General features: G+C 42.0%; 1 protein-coding gene across 1 annotated transcript in view; it reads left to right on the top strand.

Moving 5' to 3' along the window:
- Positions 1–18,810, top strand: part of GALNT9 (polypeptide N-acetylgalactosaminyltransferase 9) — a 397,797-nt gene extending 378,987 nt beyond the window's left edge. The window contains exons 10-11 of the mRNA XM_068243439.1: positions 10,001–10,168; positions 16,864–18,810. Of these exons, the coding sequence (XP_068099540.1) occupies positions 10,001–10,168; positions 16,864–17,010 (315 nt within the window). The 3' untranslated portion in view covers positions 17,011–18,810. The remainder of the gene's footprint in view (positions 1–10,000; positions 10,169–16,863) is intronic.
- Positions 18,811–26,227: the final 7,417 nt, after the last annotated feature.

Below are 26,227 nucleotides of genomic sequence, written 5' to 3' on the forward strand. Positions count from 1 at the left end.
AATGGTTATTTGTGAATGCCATCCTCTTCACAACACATATTTCTTGCTGCTGTTTATTTCTTCTTTCATGAGAAGCTGAGGTGACAGACAGATTAGGGAGAGGCGGTAGTTTCTTGCTCACTGTTTAACTCTTTCCTACCATACTGGCATGTACAGATAGAAGTATGAGCTTTTTGTTAGTAAATATAAACCGAATCTGTCCAGGTCAGGAAACCTTGACCAAGCTCAAGGCTGGATAATCTGCATCTTTACAAACTTGGTTAGTTCACACCTTTTCCATTAAGCAATGTAAATGAATCCAAACAGGTCCCTGAAGAACCCAACAGGGACCCACATGCTGCCATTGCCTACTGCATATAACTGTCCACTGCCCTGGTATGGGCATACAGCAGGGGCACAACTACAAATCATAAGGCCCTCCTAAGCAAAGCTTTGATGTGAACACCTGCCCCCCATGTTCACAGCCCCAGTGGAGCCCACCTGCTGGAGGGGAGATATAAAAACTGTGGCTGCCATGACCCCCCTAATAACTTTGTGATCAACATGCAGTGGTGTATCTACAATTCATGCCCCCCCTCCCAGCAAAACTTCTGATGGGGCCCCACAAATGTTTACACGCTTTCGCTTGCTTACCCTTGGTGCCCTTCACAGTCCGGGGCCCATCTCACAAGGGTCATAAAACACGTGTGGGTGTCATGTTCTTCACACCCATAACAAGTTTAGCCACAAAAACACCTGATCTGAAGTATAGTTCCCTGTATCAGGGTGAGTGAAGTAGTAGTTGAGGTGAGTGAATTCTTATTCTATGCAGACAGAGTGCCACTGATAATTATCTGAGCGTTTCTGTACAGAGTCTTTCAGTTCAGTTGAAATGTTCTGCCCAACGCACCAAGAATGTCTGATATTCACCAGGCAGTATCAGGCATAACACACGTCCTTCTGACAGACCTGAGAATTGAGCTGCAGTAGCCTAATACTTTCCCTTACCTACAGATGCCTGGAAACTGGCTGCTTTGGGTTATGTAGGTCATATCACATGTCTGGGATTTAAAACAGTTCTGTAAATCAATGGTGTTGAGATGTATCATTGCAGAATGGGTAAAAAAAAATGCCTGTCAGATTGCAGTGACCAAGTACACTCTAGACTCCCACCATAATCCCTGCTTGAGCGCCTGGCTCAGCTAGTCAGTGACTCATTTATCTTGATTGATCCACTCCACTTGTTCTTGAGCCCAGATTTTCTTAAGATCATGGTCTGTACACATTGCTTGAGGATTAGGCTGAGCAGATCAGCTTTGCATTGTTCCATCTACTCACAAAGCATATATCAAAAGCATATGCTAAACGCATACTTGGAGTTTCATGTGTTATCTGTCTTTTTCCATGTTACAAAAAATACGGAAGATCATTTCCAGCAGTATTTACCATGTTTGGGTGGTTTGTGCAAAAAAAAAAAAAAAAAAATAGATTTTGTTGTGCTTGTGCCATTCCATTTATTAATTTAACTACCCAGCCACAGAGTGATGGATTAGTGAAATTAAAGAGCAGCTTAAACCACAAACTGCTGGGTAGCTAAGTGCTTCCCATGTCTTTGAAGAAGGACCACATCATCTAAGTGTAAGGAGGCTGAACTAAATAATTGATAGCATGTCCTTCTCACTAAATTTATCCATAATACATGATTAACTCGGCTGACACCGATTGTAGCCTAGGCAGAGAAAACCCTTTAAACGGTTCCGGGGTCATCAGTGTTTAGGAATAACTGAAAATCATTCTAAAATGCTTAACACAACTGCCAGCTCATTGATTGGCAGCTAGTGGCTTCCATTTGCAAGTTTCCATTTTCTAGGTTATTGAAAATTTGCATGTTAGGGGAATTTTCCACTCATTCCTATTGAGCAATAAGGAGGTCCGAGTATGCCTAAATATCAGTACAGTTGTAGAAGCCACAGCACTGTGATGCTTTGATTGGCAGGTATGTAAGAGGTATATAAAACTAGTAGACTATCCTACATTTCAGCTAAATATCAGTACAGTTGTAGAAGCCACAGCACTGTGATGCTTTGATTGGCAGGTATGTAAGAGGTATATAAAACTAGTAGACTATCCTATATTTCAGCTGTTTTGAAACATTCCTTCACCTAAAGAATATTGCAAAAATTAAGCATCTTACTCCTTCAGAGGATCTTCCAACCCTAGTTCACACCTTCTTCACATTATGGCTGGACTATTGCAATGCCCTCTATGCAGGCCTTCCAAATAAAAACCTACAATGCCTGCAGCTAGTACACCAAAATAAAACTTTCCCTTTTATAAATATGACTATAAAAATGAATTAACTTAATCTCATTATTACTTTTTTTGCCTTCTTTTTAGCACTTTTTTCTTGCTGGATGCTTAAAAGACGGTAAAACTGTTAAAATGAGACCATGCGCAACTGTTAGAAATCAATCTCTATTTTGAATGAATTGTATGGATAAATTGTTTATTTTGCAAAAAAAATTGTTCTTTAACTCCCATAAACAACATCTGCATTTGCATTTCTCTTACTGAATTCTAAACATTAACTAACAAATTACTAAATCATGAAGCATCATTACCTGTGAAAGTATGTCCAGGTATAAAAGATGACACCACTGGATAGAGCACTGGTTAAAAAAATCTAGTGCGGTGGTGTCAGTCAAATGAGCCACATAGGAGGGTTGTGGCTTCACACCACCTTTGTAAGTACAGAGGGAAGAACTAAAATATTTACCCTCCATACCCCTCCCCCCACCCCCCCAAAAAATGAAGTCAATTACTTGCATTGTATATGCTTTTCTTTGCCTTTCAAGTTCGCCATACTAATTTTTGCCTTTAGTCACTTTTTTGATTCACGGGCTGTTACATGTATATAAATACTGCATTTTCAAACCAATTAACATTATTAATTATGGGCCATTTCATTAAAGCCATTACGTGCTTCAGTTTTGCATGTCTGCCCTAAATAAAGCTGACAGGTGTCATCACATTAAGCTGGGCCTGTCCAGTAGTTGCTGCTAAGTTACCCCCTACTGTCAGGTGTATCAGTTATTCACAATGCGCACCAGAAATAGCCTGTCGTCATGCGTCACACAGGAAGGAAAAGATCAAAAATGTGTCCGTGGAGATTGCAGCCCTTTCAGAGATACAGGCTGTGCAACCGGCAAATAAATAGCATTTTAATATGCTGAAGCGAAAAGCAATTCAAATGTTAAAAATAACATATTGTCATATTTCTAGGGAATAACGTTATGATTTATTAACCACTTAAGTGCCAGCTGTGTTAATAGCATGAACTACATACAGTAAGTTTTTCTAGGCTATAAGTCTGTTTCTAAACAGAGCCTACTTTTTGTCACTGTAAGCAAATAGAACGGCTTTGAGGTCTTGTGATCTTACAGTCATTATATACTGCAGCAGAAAGCAAAGTATAAAATCCAGGAATCTCCTGACCAACTATCACTCACAGAGACTATGGGCCTGATTCACACAGCGGTGATAACCAAGTTATCACGCCTAAAAGACTTTAGGCGTGATAACCTTTGCACCGCTGAGTTAGCACCGCTTTGTGCTGATTATCGCGCGCAAAGTCCAGCGCGCAAAGTTTTGCGCGCGCAATTGCGCAATTCCACGCGCAGCGCCCATAGGGTTTAATGGGCGCATCGTGGGGAATTTCACGCGAGTTTCTTCTTATCATGCCTAAACTGAGTTTAGGCGTGATAAAGGGCTTTTCACTGGCATGCAAACAGTTTGCACCGCTTTGTGAATCAGGCCCTATGTTATAAAGTAACAAGTATCACAAGTATAGCATTATTTTTTTTATTCAGAGTTGAGAGAGCCGTGTTGAAAAAATATTAACCATGTGGGTTGATTTAATGAGACTACTTAAAGGGGTTCTTTCGCGAAAAAAGTAGGCAGTTAAAAAATGTGACAGATGACAGGTTTTGGGGCAGTCCATCTTTTTAAGGGGGATTCTCAGGGCTTTCTTTGTTTTCAACAGCATTTCCTGAAAAACAGTTGCAAAATCTAACTGACATAATAGTGTGCAAGTGATTAGGGAGGCCGGCAGGTATCTTGCTATTTTGGCAGTTAAACTGCTGTTCAGGAAATGCTGTTGAAAACAAAGAAAGCCCTGAGAATCCCCCTTAAAAAGATGGACTGGCCCAAAACCTGTCATCTGTCACATTTTTTAACTGCCTACTTTTTTCGCGAAAGAATCCCTTTAAACCACTTCGCTACTGAGGTTGTTTTCACAGTTCAGAGCAGCTCTGATTACTTTGGCAATAGCTTTATTACTACTTATCACACCTAAACAATCTACAGTATATATTGTTTCTTTCAGGACAAATGTAGCTTTTTGTAGGTGATATTTTTTTAGTACTTACAGAACCTTATTTTCTATGCATTCTAAGGAAGATAAAATACACATTTTATTTTTAAATCTCTCCTGTTTATTAAAACAGTTCATTTGTATTTATCACATATCAAGCACAGAATATACAGTATACTTCATTCATTGTTGCCTCTTCCTTCATCTGCAATGTTTATTTTATACATGTTTACTTTCTAATAATGCCACTGAATTCCCTGGGAGGAGGAGGGGGGTTTGCGGTCATTCCTATTCAACTCTGTAGCATTTTTATCAGCACAGAGATGAATAAACAGCGTTATCTAGTATTTTGTAGAGCGGAGAGTGCAGTGACTTATTTTCACGTCCTCTGGTAGGAAGTGGGGACTGCTATCACAGGAATTGTAAAATGTGAAATACCTGTGAACACATACTTATAAAAAATACATTTGACCCAGGTTAAAATACACTATAAAATACTTTTCTTCTATGTTCCTGTTGCTTACAGTAGGCAGTAAAACTCTGACAGATCTGATAGGTTTGAACTAGTCCATCTCCTCATGGGGAATTCTCAGGGTTTTCTTTACTTTCAAAAGCCAGGGCCGGATTTACCATTAGGCACTGTAGGCACGTGCCTAGGGGCGGAGCCATTTGTGAGGGGCGGGCGGATCACTGACCACGCAAAGTACCTCTTTGTATTCCTCCCTCCCTCCCTGCATCTGTTTAAAAAATGTGGCAGCACAGCAGGCAGCGCTTCCATCCTTCCGTGAGCGGCGCATGTTTAATGTTTCCTGCGTTCCAGACCCAGCGGCCAGCGCTGATCTCACTCCTAAGCAGCGCCCCCTGCATCCTCTCCATGTCACGCTGTGTGTAACCATGGAGAGGACGCAGGGGGCGTTGCTCAGGAGTGACGTTAGCTGCCTGGAACGCATGGAGGAGATAGCACCATACCTGTTACCGCCGAGGGGGACACTTGGGCGGCCGGGTCGCCACTCCTCCGTATCCCATTCTGGTCTCCTCTGCCATCGCCTTCTGCCCTCAAGTTCCCCGCAGCCGCTGCCTGGAACCGCGCTGCATACTTGGGTGAAGAGGGACTTGAAGTATCTGTGGCTCCGCCCCCTCCAACTCCTGGAAGAGCTGCCTGCCTGAACTGTGCACACTAGGACAGAAGGAAGGTAAACATGAATGTGCACGCTATGTATTAGCCTGTCTAATTTCTGCTAGTATGTGTCCAATCACAATTCTCCCGTGTCCCCTGTGTCACCTGACCACATTAGTTAAAGGAGTCATTATAAAACAGATAATGCTACCTCCAATACTACTAGTATCCAGTGTATCCTCCAGCCCCTGGCAGCCAATATGACCCTCGTCGCAGCTCCGCTCTCCGCCGCTGCCCCCCAGTCCCAGACCTCCAGCTCATCCTCTACTGCATCTGTGCGAGCGCCGCTGTCTTTCACCTCCACATGGCCCGGGGTGTACCGCACAGGCTCAGTAGTTTTGCGCCTGTGCAGTACGCTCCGGACCATGTAGAGGTGATTGACAGTGGCGCAGTAGAGGACACTGGCGAGGCACTGTCAGGGACCGGGAGCCAGCGGCAAAGCGCGGAGCTGCAGCGAGGGACATAGCGGCTGTGAGGGGCTGGAGGAAGCCCTGGGTAAGTAGTACTGGGGGTAGCATTATCTGTTTGATGACTCCTTTAAGCTCATTTGAAAGCACATGATGTTAAAGCCAAAGTCTGCTTCCATGAAAGAAGGAAGTAGACACAATGCAGATTTATTGCAGGATTTGTATCAGCTGTAACAAATCTTTAAAGGTTATTATGCTGTTCAGGGCTGTGGATTTAGTACAAAAATATTCCGACTCTGACTCCCAACTCTTCAGTTTAGGAAACCTCTGACTCCAAATCTGACTCCAGGAACCCAAAATTGCTCCGACTCCTTGACTCCGACTCCAACATCACTGCCCTGATGCTGTTGTGTATATTTTAGAGCAGAGCGGAAGTTCTGTGTTCAGGTCTGCTTTAACCCTTCCACTGACTGCTCTCTGCATGTGATCTCTTTACCAGCAGCAGAAGCGTCATGTACAGGGGGAGCGCTGCCACCCGTTTGTGGGACCCCTAAAGTGTTTAACTGGCCGCGGCGTCTAATAGACACCGCACCAGTTCTTTCCCAGCTACCCGCAGCTCACCTCAGCCAGCGGGAGTCCTCCGGGAAGCAGAACAGGGCTGCGGGAAGATGGCGTCCGAAGCCCTGAACTGGAGACTATTTGCCATCTTCCTGTAGCCCTGCTATTCCTTTCAGCGCGGGAGATTTGAGCAGGAGGATCGTCGGGGGAGCGGCGCACCAGAGGCCGGCCAGGAGAGGAGACTTCTGCCAGATGAGTAATGTTTTTTTTTTGCAGGTGAAATGTTGCCTACTGTACAATTATATTCTGCTGAAATGCTGCACACATTGCAATTATTTTCTGGTGAAATGCTGCACACATTACGATTATTTTATGGTGAAACATTGTGGCATTATGATTATTTTATGGTGAAACGCTGCCCATTACAATTATTTTATAGTGAAACGCTGCCCCATTATGATTATTTGGCACCTATTGGGGGGGCCCTTCCAAATTTTCGCAGGGAGGCCCAGTGATTTCTAGTTACGCCCCTGCACCTAACTATCCCCACTGACTTCTCTCTGTGCTGTCTATACCTACCTACTGTATTTTCCCACCTACCTACCCCCACTGACTTCTTTCTGTGCCCTCTATACCTACGTGCAGGGCTCTCCCACCTACCTATCTGGATATCTACATTACATTGTGTGGTTTTAGTAAATAAGAAAAGGGGGCGTGGCATTAGAGGGTGTGGTCTGTGTTAAGGGGCGGAGTTTAGGGCGCCAGAGCTTATGTGCCTATAGGCTCCTGAGCTGTAAATCCGGCCCTGTCAAAAGCACTTACTGAATGGCAGTGGCTTAGTCCAACTGTCAAAATAGTATGTAGAGAATAGGCTGGCTAGTCTTTGTATAGATCCTTTCCAGGTATTGCTTTTGGCAAAAATATAGGAAACACTGAGAATTCCCCATGAAGAGATGGTGGTCTTTTAAGGTTGAGATACATTGAACCAGGTAACATGTGTCTTTCTGTTATCAAGACAAATGGAATTTGTACAAAAAAATATATATATTTAGGGCCTCTCCTTTTTACATATACTAGTCTGAACAAAATAATTAAAATGCAGTTTTATAACTATGTATTACTCTCTATAGTCACCAGCAAGCAAGAAAATGCTTTTTCAATTGCAGAATGCTGAAAACTTATTTTATAGAGAAGATAAAAAAATATCTCCTAGGAGAAAACTTAGGAGAGAAAGTGAATTGAACAAGGGTCTGGGGCCCTAATTCAATTTACATTTTCTCGTCAGCTTTCTCCTAGGTAAAATATTCATACTTTTAAACAGGAGATGAAAAAACATATGTATTGCACTGTCCACTGTAATGAATAGCGGAGATGCTGCCGCATGGGCAAGCGGCATGGCGGCTATCTCGACGTCTCAGCCAGCGGCTGCTGCCATGCAGCAGAGTGATATTGCTTTGCCTGGACCTTCTAGTGCACACAGATGGAGAGCTACGCGTGCGCGCGTGCGCCAGGCGACAGGACCTTTATGCTGCTAGAAGGGGAGTCAGCTGATCATGCCGATCAGCTGACTTCAGCTATGCTCTGGATTGGCTGAATGACTGGGGCGGCGCTTTTAGTATATATAGGACTTGTCTGTCACTTGCAAGTTGTCTGCTGTTGTAAACAGTTACGTGTTAGCGTTCAGACCTGAGTCAGATCCCACAGTGTGTTAGAACCAGCCGGAGCTGGGAATTCACACTGAGTCAGATTCCATTGATAGCTTAAAGTACTATTGCTTGCTACTGTTTATGTGTTAGACTAGTTCCTGGGTGTTGAGACCAAGGACCTCACACCTAAGACTAGGAGATTACTATATTGCTACTGTTTATGCGTTAGACTAGTTCCCGGGTGTTGAGACCAAGGACCTCACACCTAAGACTAGGAGACTACTACATTGTCACTGCCTATCTGTTAGACTAGTTCCCAGGTGTTGAGACCAAGGACCTCACACCTAAGTCTAGGACTGTGACACATTATTTGTTACCTGTTATGACCTTGGCTTTCCTGACTACCCTCCTGTCCTCGGTACTTCTGCCCATCTGATTATCTGTTGCCAACATTGCTTGTACCTAGAGCACCGAATCAGTCTTCCGCTTCTGTACTTTGTCTGTCCGTGTGTTGCCGACCTGGCTTGTCTGACCTTTCTGGCTGTCACCTAGCTCTTAGGTGATCAGCCTTACTATACACCTGTGACACCTGCTCTTCAGGTGGTTACTAGCTGCTATTTCTAGCCTATGGACACCAGCTCCTCTGGAGGCCATCGTGCAGCACAGTCAGTGGGTCTCTACCTCTCTAGATCCACTGGCTGCAGTACAGTCTGATTCTCTGCCTCTCAGGGAATCCTTGGCTGCAGTACAGTCTGATTCCTTGCTTCTCAAGGAATCTCTAGCTGCAGACCAATCCTCATCACATCTCTCCAATCAGTGGTTCTTGCCCCTCAGGTATCCACTGGCTGCAGTACAGTCCGATTCCCTGCCCCTCAGGGAATCCTTGGCTGCAGTAGTGTCTGCATCTCCCGCCTCTCGGGAGATAACCTCTCTGATTACTGTTTCACAAAACACTATACCACATTGGGGGTCCTGTGTCTAGCCATACTAGTATTATTGGTGATTCTGCAGATCACCACATAATCAGGTATAGCATCTGTATTATTGGTGATACTGCAGATCACCAATAATCAGAAAAATCTGTGTTGCTGACACCAATCGTTACATCCACATTTTGATTTTAGTGATTTTTCTATATTAAAAAAAGAGACATTTTCCATTTGGACTCTGTCTATCTTGAAGCCAATCCTGACATAATTTGCTCCCTTACTCTGTCTCTGTGTATCATGGCCCTCCTCCCAGTCTTCAGACACTTCCACTAAGCTCTGCAATAGAAAGTGCATTGCCATTGTGTGACTCTGAAGCTCCTCAGCATAAGAAATAATAGCCAATCAGAGAGGAACAGAGGAGTGGAAGGGGAAAAGAGGAGGGAAAGAGGCTTCAGCCAATCAGGCTACATTAGTTAAGTCTGAGGGGAAAGTAATGAAGAAAAAAAGAAAACCCAGCAACTTCCTTTGTGAGGCAGATGTACCAAATAAGAGCCAGGGAAACTGGGGGCAAGAAAAAGTAAGAGTGATTTTTAACGTTTGGATTGCCTGATTAGCATCCTTATTACTTGTTTACCAGATAAAAATCAAGAATTGATTTTTGATTCTATGCCCGACAGTTACACGTTAAGTGAGCTAAATCCTGTTCACCAAAACCTGGGTTCTCTCACTAAATTACTTTATGATTTTTTTAAGTGGCTTATATTGCAAATTCATATTGCATTTGAAAAGGATAAATTGTAATTGTTTCAGAGTGAAAGAAGCAGTCCTGTAATTGTAGAAATAAATGTGTAGCTAGCTCATAATGGAACACAAACCCTATTGACAGCTGACAAAACAGCTGTTGACTCTTTTTTTTCTTTATTTTGGTGCAGTTGGTACGCTACAGTGCGGAGGGGCTGCTACAGTTAGGTCCTCTGGGCTCTACTGCCTTTTTACCAGATACAAAGTGTCTGATTGATGATGGCAAAGGAAGGACTCCCACACTGAAGAAATGTGATGACATCCCGAGGCCAACTCAAAAGCTCTGGGACTTCACACAGGTAATCGGCTTACTACAATTATTGTATTCATTCAATGCCTTCAGCATTCATTTGGTGTTGTGGTTGCCAGGGAAGCAAGCTAGGCAGTGCTAGAGAAGTAAACTTGTCATTGTGTCAATAACAAGATGTTTTCCAGGGCCTAGAGAAAAACACTAAAATTCATCAGAAATATGGGATGCACTCCTTTTGCCTTGAATTCTTGCAATTCTGGCGTCAGGTACATGACTAATGCATAGGCCATGGGAAAAGAGTGGAAAGAACATTTCCTGACAGTGACACAGCCACAACAGTAACATTTTACCAAAGTATGAAATGGCTATAACTTTTGTATTGCTATCTGTTTCCCTGATGAAAAGATTCCTTATTTTCCGGTTTTGATGCTTAGATGTTAATGAAACAGTTACTACTGGATGTCTTTCAAGAAGGGAAAAGTATTTGAGCTGTGTTACATGTTGTTTTTGATGTGGGGTTTGAGTTGACATAGTGCTGTATGCATGTTTATTGGTTCATTTTAAAGGAGACCTCCAATGTAATTTTTGTATTAGGCATTTAAAGCCCATTGAGACCCAAAATAGATATTTTTGAACAACATAAGCCCCCAAGGACCTATCCACTGCTACCTCCTCCTGGACACTGGAGGTGGGGATGAATCCCTTGTCCATGATATGGACAAGGGCTCTGTAGGAGAGGGGAAGGCTGTGTCATCCCTCTCTTACAGAGCTCCCATCTCATGTACCATGTGGGTTGGTATGGTTAGTATGGCGGAGTCCCACACAGGTTGACTAAGCCATCCTGGCTATACCAGCCTTCATGGGTGAGAAAAGGTTAAAAAAAAAGTTGGGGGATGTCAGTATTCTTTTAATTTAAGTAATTAAAAAAAAAAACGTAACCCAAGAAATTGAGAGTTTCTATTCTTGTTTGAATTAAGATATTTGAGACACTCTAGTTGGTCTACGTTTGCAAGTCTATATAACTGGGATCTTTATGTATTATATACTGATGCAAGATATGTGCTTGATTTTGGTATATCTTGTGTTTAATACTTTTAAACAAACTAATAAAATGTTTATGATTTTGATTATGTATGCACAGTGAATAATCTGCACAGTTATTGGTCAGAACTGACACTTGTAATATATATTTGTTTCTTGTAATACCCCCTAAGCTCACACAATGTGAATCCATTATTTACATATCCTAATATTTCAGTAGGAGTTTAGGCATTTCAGGAGTTTAATATTTCAGTAGATGTTGTATTTGTGTCAGGTCTCTTTTGAGCCATTTGAGTTCTAGCATAAAAGTGTTAAGCACCTGCATCTTGGTGCAATTTAAATGAGTGTAGGAAATTTGCATGAAGCCAGAGACTCCAGCATTCTGATTTTTGCTGTTATCTTCTATCTTCTCCAGAACCTTACCCTTGCCCTATACAGTACTTACAGTAACACTAATCTCTATGCTCTCTTGTGCCAACACAAACTTTAATTCCTTCCTTCCTTTCTGCTACACCCCTTCCTTATCCTCAACCTTATAAATTAGATGTGATAAAGAAAAGGGCAGTAGCAGTGGGAAGGGAGGTTGGAAAACAAGGACCTCAAGGTGAGTATAAGAGGAAGAGCCCTTAAACGTTCATGAGTGTTGAAGTGTCCTTTATAGTGTTAAGCTGGGGAGGTTGAAGTAAATATTTTGTGGTCATGTGCTTTAATTTTTGGCCTTGCATTAAGTATTTGCCTCCCAAATATACCGTATTTTTCGCCATATAAGACACACTTTTTCTCCCCAAAAAATGGAGTGAAAAATTCCCTGCGTCTTATACGGCAAAGGCAGGGAATCCCTGACTTATGAACGCCCGCCGATACGAACCGCGATCCGCCGTCATCGGGGATTCCCTGCCTGTGTGTCCCGCTGTGGCCATCTAATCCCCCTGCCGCTGCCTCTTGCCTCTACCCCCTCCTGTCTCGCCGGGTCCCCCCACCGTGTAAGCAGCAGCAGCAGCAGCTTGCCTCCTCCATCTTGCCTGCGGTGATTGAAGACATCTGGCTTCTGTGAGTGGCTTCCTCATCAATGATGCGTCATTACAAGCCGGCACTAGAGGAAGCCGCCCACAGAAGCCGGATGTCTTCAATTGCTGCGTGCAAGATGGAGAAGATAAGCTGCTGCCAGCGCTCCGCAGCTCACACGGAGGGGGGTGGGGGGTTGTACCCGGCGACACAGGAGGGGGTAGAGGCAAGCGGCGGCGGGGGGATCAGATGGCCACAGCGGGACACAGATGGGGGTGACAGCAGGACACTGGTGCCAGACAACGGGACACTGGGGGCAGACAGCAGGACACTGGGGGCAGACAGCAGGACACTGGTGGCAGACAGCAGGACACCTGGGGGCAGACAGCAGGACACTTGGGGCAGACAGCAAACAGTTGGGGAAGACAGCAGGACATTTGGGGATGGCAGGAGGACATATGGGGGGAGACATAGGGACATAGGAGGACACATTGGGACACAGGAGGACACCATTTGGGGTAGGTCATGTACAAGATGCTCCTGAAATATGGACGCACCAGGTTAAGGGTTTTTTTTTCCCCTAGGTTTTTGGCCTCTAAACCTAGGTGCGTCTTATATTCCGGAGCGTCTTATACGGCAAAAAATATGGTATATATATTTATGCTATAGCATAAACCTAACTTTAACTCTTTATACCATCCTAAGCCCTAACCTTTCATCCAGTATATAGTTAAACTTATCCAGGTACTTGCACCAAATCATGACTGTTAACTATAGCCCAGGGGTGTCAAACTCAAATACAAAGTGGGACGAAATTGAGCTCTGGGTCCAAGTCGCGGGCCAACCTCAATGTCTAGTGGCCACCTCTCTCCCTTATAATGTTCACTGGTGTCTAATAGCCCCCTCCATCCCCCTATACAGTTCCCCAGTGTTTAGTGGCCCTCCTCCCTCATCTATACAATTCCCTGGTACCTAATGCTTTCACCACACCCATTTGGCTTCCCTGGAGATCTATGGCTTACCCTGCAATATAGCCAGGGGCCTAGCAATAGGGGGTGAAGAGGTAGCGACCGCATCGAGGGGCCCTCCCTCAACTGCAGTATTAGCTCTATATTGGACCTGTTCTCATAATAATCACTTCTATAGCTACTTTGAATAGTGATAATCATTAATAAACTGCTTCCCATTCCCTTCTTGCACCTCTGACACTGTAGTTGCCATTGGCAGATTTTGATGCGCGGTATCAATTGTTATGTATAGAGTGCTTAGGGGGCCCCAATGTAAAACTTGCATCAGGGCCCACAGCTCCTTAGCTACGCCACTGAATATAACTTCTCTGGTGGTCCTAAAAGGGCCAAACACAATGCAAAGTGGGGAAACCACCTGAGGGCCAAATCTGATGACTCCGAGAGCCAGATTTGGCCCACGGGACGGAGTTTGACATGTATGCTCTAGCCTAATCTATAAAGTGTTTACCATTTCACTAACTTAAACCCCAAAAGTAACTTCCTTACTCTAAACTTCACTTACTTTCCCAACGCCCAGTCCTAGCAACACTTTCCTTTTGGACGGAGAGTCCCAATAACTAATGTCACCAAGTATAACTATGGCAGAGAAAAGCTGCATCAACAGTAATAACCCTTATCCCATGAATAACCTGGTGTTTATCTATTATTTACATATGGAATGTCATTACTAGAATACTGTTATTTAATCAAAGACCAGATCATACTGCTGGATGTAATATTGGTTACAGTCAGTAATCACACCTACTTGTGTGCTTACTGTCCTCCTAGGACAGTGCAGCTTGAAGATACAGAGGCTGTACCCCAAGCATGCACAAGGTCCCCATAATGCAGGGAGGCATAAGTAAAGGATACTTTTGGTCATCTATTCTTACATCAGCGGCAGAGATATAACTTTGAAGTGTCCCTTTTTCTGTGCAGAAGGTTCACTCTGTTTTTTTGTCAGGGCTTCCTAGCAACAGGAATATGCTGTTGAGCAGCTGAAAAATTCAGTCCATGATTCCTTTTTCCCAATCAGCACAGACTCATACTCTATGCTGAACTCCAACCTCCAGGAATTTATTATCAACAATGTATGAAAACCCCTAGTGGTCAATATAATATTACCATTTGGAAGTCTAATGTAGTCAGTCTAATAAAAGCTGATATTTGATTAGGAGCTGTGGGATAAAACACATCATTGCTTATTGCATATATTAATAAATAAGCCATATGTTCTTTCACTAAGGGGTTGTTTATCAGAAATACTCATGTATGCATTGACCACAAAACAGCACGCACATTCATTTGAAGGACTTACTAGGTACGGAATATAAAGCATCAGATAATGTTTTGCTGCTTACTTCTAGGGTTATTTTCCAATTCCCATCTTTTAAAAAAGTACACAACATGAGTCACATTCTACTTTCAAAAGCTTCTTTATTACCGTTTGATTTGAAATTCTACAGAATTCAAGTAGAATTTCAGTCTGAAAGAAGGACTCAGCAAAAGCGGGATTTTGTTTCCAAAAAAATAGTTTTGCACTGAAGCTATTTAATTACAAAGCCCTCATATGTGCTATTGTCACCATATGTACTATAGAGATTGGGAGTACGTACTTGTAGAAATATGTTGTAGTTTTAAAATTTGTCATTTTTAAGAGAATAGAATTCAAAGTATTGGTCATGAAATCTGTTTTAAAGTGTGGCAGTAATGAACAGTAGCATTTGTAGTTCATTAGTATCCCAATACTTCAATACTCAACAGATACAGCCAACAGGTAAAACTTTTCAAAATGTTAAGTTACAGAACAAATTAAAAATAAAAACTTTTATCCCCGTCACTGTCTATCATGCAGGCTGGTATTTCCCAGGGAATTTGGAGCATTCCATTGTACAGGTCCACCCTTTGAGCAATACTAGCCCAAATGGCCCACATCATTATTATAATTCATATCTTACCATTATGCCTTCGTACAAAATAATAACTGAAGATGGGTATGTAATTCAGATGCAGACATGTGATATAGAGTTGGAAAAGAACATGGTTGTCATAGTGATAGTGACCAATAGAATTTGTCTAAAAGAAACTTGCAGCAATGGCAAAAAACAAAATTGTTATTACTTACTTGTTACTGTTTTCCTACCAAAGAGACTAATGTAATTAATAGCTAATACATAGTTTCTTCTTAGATAAAAATGCAAAATTGAGGTCTAGGATCTCTGTTCTGGTTTTATTTTTTCAAAATAACAAAAACTAGTAAAGAAAAGTTGATCTTGCGGCTTGCAAAAACGTTTCTTAGCCAAATGGGGATTTGGTGGCATTAGTGCTTCCTCCAATGCAATGCCCAGCCCCTTTTCCACCAGCCCATATCCCTCTTAGTGCTCCATTTATTTTAGTATTCCCCTTTCCTCAGACACCCTAGTGCTTCCCCCACAGTACCCCATGGCATTTTTCGATAGTTACCCCATACTGTTTAGCTCATAATAGTGTCCTCCTCCACCCTTTATCTGCCAAACTATTTTTAGCCCTAATCTAAACTGGTACTTTCCCATAATCCTAACTTTTAACTCTACCTTATCTCTAATATGACCAAAACACTAACCTAAAGCCAAACAGTACCATTCCTCTTCATAAACCAATAACCCTTTTGGACGCTCCTAACCCTTAATTTTAGCAATACTTACTTTCAGGTTGGTGACTGTTAACATTAGTTTTGACCTCACTCTGCACCCTGTTATGTGGCACCACAACTGCTTCATCCTGAATACCTGAATATCTCCAAGATGAACAGAGAAAGCATCAAATAAAACCTTTCTGTTTAAGAACGGGAAAGATTTAGAATCCGGGAACCCCTGTCAAGTTTTCATTGCTACCCCTCAACTACACTAATGTTTTCCCTGAAGATGATCTTTCCTTACATGTGTTCAGATTGTTAGTGTAATGTATGTTTGGTATTTTATTTAGTGCTGTAGCTCAGTTGGATTTTTGCTCTGTAACCCAGGACTGTATCTCCATAGACAAAGACTGTATCTCCGTATATATGCACATGAGCAGCATTGAGCTCGCTGCTCATTTTCACAACAGTTCCTACCCCTAAAAAATGTTCATGTAACTCCTTGTAGTATGTGCAATATATGATATTTGTAAACTCTTGGGCAATATCTAGAATGTGAACTCCTAGGGCAGTCGGACAGAAACAGCTCCCTTTACTGTGGATATACAGTCTCAGGCTGAAGAAACGGATTCCGACATACAGGGTTACCACTACATACTGTATCTTTATCACAGGAGTACTGTAAACTAAACAGCTGACCTGCATTTAGAAATACAGAATGAAATGGAGGGAAGGAACTGAATTTAGAGTATATTGGTAATATGTAATAACAGGGGCATAGTCTGTTAGGATCGGGTTTTTTTTCAGGATTCCATTGGACAGTAAGATTTGATGCCACTATTGCCACTTACTTGTACTTTGCCATCAAACCATCTTCTCTTTTTCCTTTTTTTCCTCCCTGATATGAGCTTGGTGTAACACATGTACCACAATATTTCACATTAGCATTTGGCAATTGTATGGGCCAGTCAATGTGAAGCTCCTCAAGTATTCATAATGCTAACACATGGATGTAAACATAATATTTTATTAGATTAGTAACAAGATGTTATGTTGTTCATTTTCTCTTCCATGCAGAATAGCCCCATTGTTAGCAGAGACACAGGTCGCTGCCTGGAGGTGGAGATGTCTAAAGATGCTAATTTTGGACTAAGGCTGGTGGTACAACGGTGTTCAGGACAGAAATGGATTATAAGAAACTGGATAAAACATGGACGGAATTGAAGCCTAAAGGAAGAAGGGGAGTTTAGCCCAGACCCGGAGTACACTTACAGAGATGCCTTCTTGGTTAAACAAGAAAAAAAGAGGACATTTCCTACCATCTGCTCATGGACCCAATGAACATCACATGACAGCAGTTCTTCCACTGAATGGGCTGACTGTCATGGATCTTGTGTGGAAATACCAAATGGAAGAGAAGGACAGAGCCCGTCACAGCTTGAGGTTTACAAGACAGAGAAGAGTATAAGCCTGTACTTGTGGAGGATCTAGTGGAGAAGCTTCCAAATGGTGGCAGATTTCGTGTAACAGACTGGTGCACAACTCCTACAATGAATTATCATGTGCCTTTTTATTGTACTTCCTACACAAGAAAACAGAACATCCTTCACATCAGCATGTGTGATTTATTGTGCTAAATAATGTGTAAATAGAATGCAAATGTAGGGCAGCAATAATCACCAATGGGCAAGGAATCTGTTTCTTGGAAATTAACGGAGGTTAGGTAAAAAGTCTAAAATGTTTCAAGTGCACATACTGTTCAAAAAATGGACAATGAATGAAGTTTCTTTTCTGTTCTTAGAATAATAAAAATATTATTTATACTTGCAGAAAAATAAAAATAAATCAATGATCACCCTTAAAGAGATCATGGTCACACTCAACTCAACAGAATGTCTTTTGCTCTGTACCACCACCAAACCGCTGTGCCATCATCTTCTGTAGTAAATGGATTCTCTCTTGTGTCCTATGTTAGGTAGTGCAAATCCTTATCTATTAACCTCTATGAGAGGCCTATCACTGTCCACATGACACGACACGGCTAAATTATTATAAATGGCTAAATAATGAATAAATATGAATTAGCATGTCTTATGCAAACTATTTTGTAAAGCAGAATCCAAAATCATCTAAATACAATGTATGAGTTTGAATACATTTTAAATGAAGATATTATCACATTTAAACATCAGATATGATAACAGTTCAGATCTAAAGTAACTCAAAGCAGGGTTACACAAGCCTTACCCACTTGCCTGTGCCACACATGCTGTAACATATTGAAATAACTTGGTCTCTAGGTGGCAGTCAAATCCAGCTGAGATCAGGGGTGTAACTACAAATCCCGGGCCTCCCAGCAAAATGTTGATGCCCCCCCCCATGTTCACACTCTTTTCCTTGCCTAGCCCTGATGATCCTCTAACAAGGGTCATAAAACAAGTGTGGGCATCATAACCATGACAAGTGTAACCACAAAATCACCTGATCTGTAGAATGGATCTCTTTATCAGAGGGAGTGAAGTAGTAGCCCCCCTTACAGCTCTGGGCCCCCCTGCAATTGCATGGGCTGCTCCCTTGTAGTTACGCCCCTGGTAGTTACGCCCCTGGCTGAGACCCAACTGCTTGGCATGTCTCCCACCTCTATGGTGTAAATTTTGTCTTGGTGCAGAGACTGGAGTGAGATAGCAGTCAGCAGGGCACTTCCTCTACTCAGAATAACTAATAGTGAGTTGCTAGACCCCAGGTTTGCAGCAGGAGTGGCAATAAGGCAACTTTGCATATAATTTCACTTTGTTAACCTACTTCAGGATCGCTTCAAAAGTGTATTTTTACAATGACAGAATGATAACAGTGTCTTTTTGGCTTTTACGCACTTGTCCAATGGAGATTATTGTTATACAGTATCATCAGAAAGAAAAAATCATTTGTCACTTTTATGGGAATAAATTTTGTGATTCACTTTGCCTGATCTGCCATAGGTATTGCTGGAGAGGGACTCTTAAAACAATTAAAATGTCTACTGGAGTATGTGTCATGCAATCACTTATTTGTCAGTGATACAAGTAACTTGCTATTACCAAATCATATCACCAAGTAAGGATACGGCTGGTGCTGTAGCTTCTTGGATGGTTTCCATTTGGATTCTTTTCTCTCTTGCTAGCCTCACAGAATATGAAAGAAGTTGCCTTATTTACTAAGCCAGGGGATCACATGCAGCAATATTTCAATGTATTTCACCCAGAGACCACTACCAGATGGAATGGTACTGCATCCAGACCAGCAAGTCATGTGTCAGGAGTCTGTAAACAACTACGGGCTATTGCATGTCTCGGCATATCAGGGGCCATGATCGGCTCCAGGAGAGAATAGTTCAAGCATGCTTCTCTATTTCTGAGCATTATTACTGCACTGTCTCAGTGTCTGGCCACTCACATTAGTGATCATAAGAACTGGTAGCCACAATGCTGTGCTAAGTCTGTTCTGGTAAGCACTCCTTTCACAATCTATGCACGGAAGTGCACACAGTAACATTTAGACAGCGCACATAAAGTTTTCCAGGCTTTATGCTAGTTAAGAAATGATTATCCAAAGAGCTTAACGCCCATCCAGGGTTGTAGCAATAGGGGGTGCAGAGGTTGCAACCTCATCGGGGCCCTTGGGCCAGAGGGGCCCCGAGGGGCCCTCCCTAAGTTGAAGTATTATCTTTCTATTGGTCCTGTGCTCATAATAATCACTTCTATAGATACTTTGAATAGTGGTAATCATTAACAAGCTGTTTCTCATCCACTTCTTGCACCTCTGACACTGTTGATGCCATTGACAGGTTTTGGTACTCTGTAACAATTGTTATGTATAGAGTGCTTAGGGGGCCCGAATGTAAAACTTGCATCGGGGCCCACAGCTCCTTATCTATGCCACTGCTCCCATCATAGAAGCAACACCTATGTTGCCTGTTATACAAGTAATATAGGGACCCCTTATGTAATTTAAAGCCCAGTAAACTCTTTTTTTTCTTCCTCTGTGCACATACATTTTACCAATCTTTTGTGAATATACACAAATGTCTAAAAAGGTTTGAGGTTTACAAAAAGAGAGTCACCATTGCTTCAGTCTCATATATCATTACCCTTTTAATGCACCATGAAAGGCGAGTGGCCAGGAAAATAAAGCCAGCAAGCATGGAGCTACTACTCCCTGACAAAGACCAGCTCATGTGGTTTTTCACTTTGGGGAGCGACCTAGAAAGGATGTGGCAAATTAGCTATCTGTTGCAAAGCACCGTTGGCTCAAAGTTAAGGTCAAGAGGCTCATCCCCAACTCTGGGACTCAGGAGATAGAAGCTTATTAGTGAAATGTGGGGAACCTATGGTACTATTTTGTATTATAACACCATTAAAAAGGGAACATCTAAACAGTCACCTCCACCCAAGTAAATAGATAAAAGGGGTCATTTCTGAGCCTTTACCTAACTACACATAAGGTAATGTGTGAAGTCACATTAAAGGGAACCTAAACTGAGAAAAATAATTTTAGATAAACACAAGATGTAGCTGCATATGAATATTACATACTTACCTCACCGCCAGTTCCTCTCAGAAGCTCGGCATTTTCTTCTTACAGTGATCCCTTCCAGTTCTGACAATATTTTGTCAGAACTGAAATATACCAGTTGCAGTCAGTTATATATCAGCTGCTGTCAGTTACAACTGTATGTGCAAGGTAATGTCCATGTTTCCCTATGGCTCAACGGGGCGATATTACAGTTTAACAGTGTGCTGACCAGGAAGCTGTTATGGGGTAATGGCCATTTTTAAAAAGGAGGACAGAGAATTCCATTTATCACAGTGGACAAACAGGATGCAGGAGAGGAGAAAGAGATTGATGAGTAGACTACATGGGAGGTAAGTATGACGTGTTTATGTTTATTTTGACTTTTCATTTTCAGTTCATGTTCTCTTTAAATACAGCACTGTGAGTTTTTTTCTCCTAATGATATAAAACATGTTGATTTCATCCACCGGGAGCGGTCTGCGCCTGTGCATTGCACGCCTGCGCATAGCACAGTGGTTTCGCGACTTTAAAGTCGCAAATTCCGGATGTGAGCTGGCGGTGGGGACCGGAGCATTGGTGACTGGCTACATGGGCACAGGACGTCTGTGGGGACAATTAGAAGCCCTGGGTAAGTTCAACTCTTTTTCACCCTAGTCCCTTACAGAAGTCCTTTGAGAGTAAAGGTAAGGGTTAGGCATGGCTTGGGGAATATGCAAAGGTTGGTTTTGCTTTATGAAGGGTGGGGGTAGGGCTAGACATTAGTAAGTGGTTAGCATTAGATGAATTGTTAAGGAAGCTGAAATGAGGGGAATCATTAGTAGCCAGGCATAGGTCACATCTGTTATCTGTATCCAAAAACCTGTTCTGGATCCATAGGTTCCGCACTGTGGCCACTACAATGTAGAAATCCTTCATTTCATCAGGTTTAAAATCCAAACACCATGTGCCTACCAAAGGGACTGTGTTAGCTGGATTGTGTACTGATCAATTCCACAGAGGTTGAGAATTTTTCTTCTGTCTATCCGATCACCTATTACCGATCCTTCCACGCTGCTCATACAACCCGGTGCCTAACTTACCCACCGAAGCACAGCTATATTATTGCTAAAGTAATCGCCTATTACCGATCCTCTCACACTCCTCCAATAACCCAGCACTTATTGTGCCTCCTGGCAATTGTCTATATAATAGCACGACTACTATTACCAATATTCCAACACCTCTTCAATAACCTGCAGCCTAATCAATACCCCACTCCCATGTACTCAGCTATAATATAACCTAGCGCTTATTAATGCTCCTCCACTGCTGCATCGATAGCCAGAGTTTGTTTATACTATTGACAAACTCTGATACCCAAATTACCTTCTTGGTGCCACCATAGCTGCAATTTACATTGCAGTCTATGACTGCACCCAAAGTACCAGATGCACAATGCATCCATATTATCTGATTCAACAGCGTCAACCTGAGGTGCCTTAGACACTTTACATATTTCTTTAGGCTAGATTCACACTAAGATGCGTTGCACTGAGTTGCATTCAAGTTGCGTCAAGTTTCGTCGAGTTGTGTCATGTTGTGTTGCATCCCATTGAAAAAACTGCTAAAATGCGACACAACGCATCTAAGTATCTCCAGCACCAAGCATGATTTTAACATTGCTGAATATAATGGATTTATAAAAGAATGTTTGTGCATGAAAAAGACACTATTATATGCATTCTGTTATAGTTATTCTGAACACAGTATGGAAAGTGAAGTGAGTATATGCACAAAAAAAGCTTGCTGATGATCTGATATGAGATATTTACCTTTCCTTGCAGTTGCAGTTGTGAATACAGGGACTTCCTCCACTGCCTGCGGGAAGAGGGAACTCTTATGAGTATGCAAGGGTATACAGGAGGAGTTCTAATGAGAGCTCCTTCCTCCATGGGACTGAGTGGAAGGGGGCATTCTGGGGTGAAGCAGGTAATTTGGATCTGTGTGGCACCCTGGTAAAATAGGTGCCACATTGTCCAATAATTATCATCTTTAGTCAGCACAAATATCAGCTGAAGTTTTTTTTGGTTGGTGTAGATGGTGCAGATATCAGAGGATAATATGGTGGGGAAATCGGTTAGGGTTTGGCATCAATAGAGGGAGGGTTCCAATGACAATAGGGTTAGACACACATAACCTATTGTGATTGGTATTACTTTAAGTGTGTTTAGTGTAACCAGGCCCATTTCTAGGGCCATGCGACCTCTCCCTCCCTTTCTCTCCCGGTCCGCCCTCCGTGCTCCCCCTTTCACTGCAGAGTGAGAGCAGCAGGAAGCGCTGTATACAGCAACTCACCTCCCTGGGTTCCAGTCACCGATTACTTGCCTCTGGTTTCCTCCTCTGCATAGACGCTTATACACACTCTACTTCCTGCTAAACAGGGCTCATACCTATCTAGCTTATATTGGGGGCACCTACCTATCCAACTTATACTGGGGGCAGCTACCTATCTAACCTGTACTAGGGGCACCTACCTATCCAACGTATACTTGGGGCACCTACCCATCTAACCTATACTGGGGGCACCTACCTATACAACTTATACTGAGGGCACTTATCTATCTAGCCTACGTTGCAAGCACCTACCTATCTAACCTATACTGGGGGCACCTACCTATCTAACCTATACTGGTGGCACCTACTTATCTAACCTGTACTGGGGGCTCCTACCTATCTGTGTTAGTTAGCAGTTGTAGAGTTCTTTCTCATCAGACCTTGCGTTTGGAAAAGCTAAAAGCATGTGTTTTGCTGTTTGCGTTTTTCATGCATTTTTAATCCGTTTTTTTTACATCTAGAACGCATGCAGGTGCCATTCTGGGAGACCAGGTATATTTTGTACTAGCTTTTGAATGCTCAACTACCAAAAATTCTGCAGTCATGCACTTGACAGAACTAACCATGTTGCTCCATGTGATAAATTTTGCTCCATGTGATAAATTTTCGATTGTAATTCAGGTTGAGAATTACAGAGAATTTTACAATTAGCAAATCTTGACAAAATACTGTATAAATAAATATATTTACAGGTCCTCTTTAACAGTATTTCTAGCTAGAGGACACCCACACAGCTATAATTTGAAGATTTGGTGTATTTCTCATATCACCCTTGACAATAATAGCTTCTTCACATTGTTGTACATATATTTCCAACTTTAACCCAGGATTGGACTTCATTCAAGTCAGTAGCTGACATCCCCTTTCTCGTGAGGAATCTTTACTTTTTCTCAAATAGTGCATCAGGGGGGTTTGTATGGCTGATATTGAGGTGAAACCCCTCCCACAGTATGATGTCATGACCATGGTTCTGACAGATTTACTGTCTGTGAGGCTCCAACTGCCAAGCAAGGAATATCTCCTTCCACAGAAATCACCTGACAGGACTGAAGATGTCCCCACCTGTGATACAGTTAAGAATGTAAATCAGGGAGAGGAACATTTTTACATTGGGCAAACACTGACTAAATAATTTATTATTGAATATTGTAAAAAAAAAAAAAAGCAAGCAATTTTGTTCATTATGTTCTTTTCACTACAGTTCTTCTTTAAGTGCTATACAAACATTTTCCCCATTGCCTTTGAGGGTGTCTGGATTCAGAAGCCCCCAAATCCCAAATGTTAGAATTAGTTTACTGAAACTGCCCTCAAACTGAGTTCAAGCAGATTAGACCACTACACTGTAACCTGCAGGTTAATACTGTATGTGTGAACATCTTACCATTTACAGGCCTTACAGGTTTATTCTCATACACAGAGAATTGTAAAAAAAACAAGCGTGTCTAAACCCATGATGGAAAGTTTAGCAGAATATTCTCTAAAGGGCAAAAGTCTGATGAAAGTAATCTGCTGTACTAGAATACTGATATGAGAAATAAAAGGAGACCATAAGTGAATGATTGTAAGCTTTAGCTGATGCTCATATCTCAGTGGCTATAAGTGTGAGTAAAGGCTCGTACACAAATCCAACAAAGTGCACGACCAACCTTGTCAGAACTGGAAGGAATCGTTGTAAGAAAATGGTGAGCTTCTGACTGAAATAGATGAAAAGGTAAGAATGTAATATTCATTTGCAGGTACATCATGTGTTTATTTTAAATAGTCTTGCTCAGTTAAGGTTCCCTTTAAACTAAGGATTTATTAAAACTCATGTTCCGAAACAATTGTCTAAAGTGGGTCTCTAGGTCTTCTTACTATATATGGTAGACGGGTGGTTTTGGTGTCAGATGGATCGCTATGACAACAAGCTGATCCTGAAAATGTAATTAGCTAGAAGTTTTAAACCAGGATGATACCATTTATTGGCTAACTAAAAATGAATTTAAAAAAGCAAGCTTTCGGCCTTGCAGCCTTCGTCTGGCTTATTTCCTGTTAGTTTGCAAACTGGTGGTACAGTATTCACAAACACCTGATTACTTAAACTAACAACACAATTGTTGCCTCTTTGGTAGGATATAAAATGTAACTTTTAATAAATAAAGATATAAAATACACCCAGAGCTGGCTGTCTTAATTACAAACTCATAACTTATGAACTAGGGGTCTATAATAAGCAATGCTGGAAAGATTACTTCCCCCCCTTACAGTTCATATCGTCAATAATAAATTACACAAAACCCCCACCAAAATAACCCAACATGTTTCACTTCCTAGTGGAAGCTTTTTCAAGGGAACAAAGTGAAGTGCAAAAGTGCATTGGTGCTAAGGTGCAATATTATTAAAACAAAGAAAATAACATGAGTCAAACAGCGTGTCCGCTCATGAAAGCAGCCTAAATGAACTGGCTTATTTAGGAGTCCTTTTATACTTCCTGGACAGTCACATGGGTGTGGGTGTGTTCCCAACTCCACCCATTTGTGAAAAAAGTCCTGGTGATTGGTCCCTGGGCTTGTCAGAAAATGGCCCAGCCAATCAAAGAGACTCTCCATTAGGACCCATTGATACCAGATATCCCCTTATTCTATGTCCACTACACTCCTTAGATCAATATTTCATTTCCCTGTGTGTTTAAAATACTCTATAATCCATAGATTAGTCGCTCCTGGTAGCGCCAATACACAGAGTAAGAAGTATCGTATTTCCACGCTCCCCATTGGCTAACACCTTTTCCAAGCTCAGCAGCAGAGTGCCCAATCAGATTCTGGTCACACCCATCTCCCAACAAATCACCAATCAGCTCTCCCCACGGAACACGTCCAATAAGTCCGTGCGGAAGCCTATGTACTGAGGCACAGGATGAGTCACTACTCATGCGAGTGGCTCATCTCGCAGAGTGACTCACCATTGGAGTCAGTGCTGAACAGCTGCTCCATCTCTGGTTCGATTCCCACCCTCAGCAAAATATTTTATACCTCTGTATTATTAACTCATATTTATATGGGAGGAAATTACTGTGTAGTCCTCAATTGGGAATATATATTAATGTCTGTTCTATTGTTGTATAGCTCATATGATGGTAGGTAAAAACGACACAGGTGTTTATTTTAGGAAGATCATATAGCAGATGGAGGATCTTGGCATTCATACACCCTCATACAATGGGGCCCATAAAATGCTCTTAATGATCAAAGGAGGGGGAAGTGGAAGAGGGGAGGGTCCATTATTGTTCTTATTAACCCACATGTATACTAAGGTTAGTTGTCATTGCCGAAGCTTCAGATGGAAATACACAGCTAGAGGATCACTATAAAAAAAGAGTATGTGTGAACATATCCATATTCTCCAGAATTCTTAACCCCCCAACACCCCATAAATCCATACGCAGGGAAGGGGCAAAGGTTGAATAATAGGGGATGATACTTAAGGACACCCAGATACACATATATATATATGTATATATACATACACACACACATAC

This window comes from Hyperolius riggenbachi, chromosome 1 (genome assembly GCF_040937935.1).
Source record: "Hyperolius riggenbachi isolate aHypRig1 chromosome 1, aHypRig1.pri, whole genome shotgun sequence".
In the NCBI taxonomy this organism is placed as follows: Eukaryota; Metazoa; Chordata; class Amphibia; order Anura; family Hyperoliidae; genus Hyperolius; species Hyperolius riggenbachi.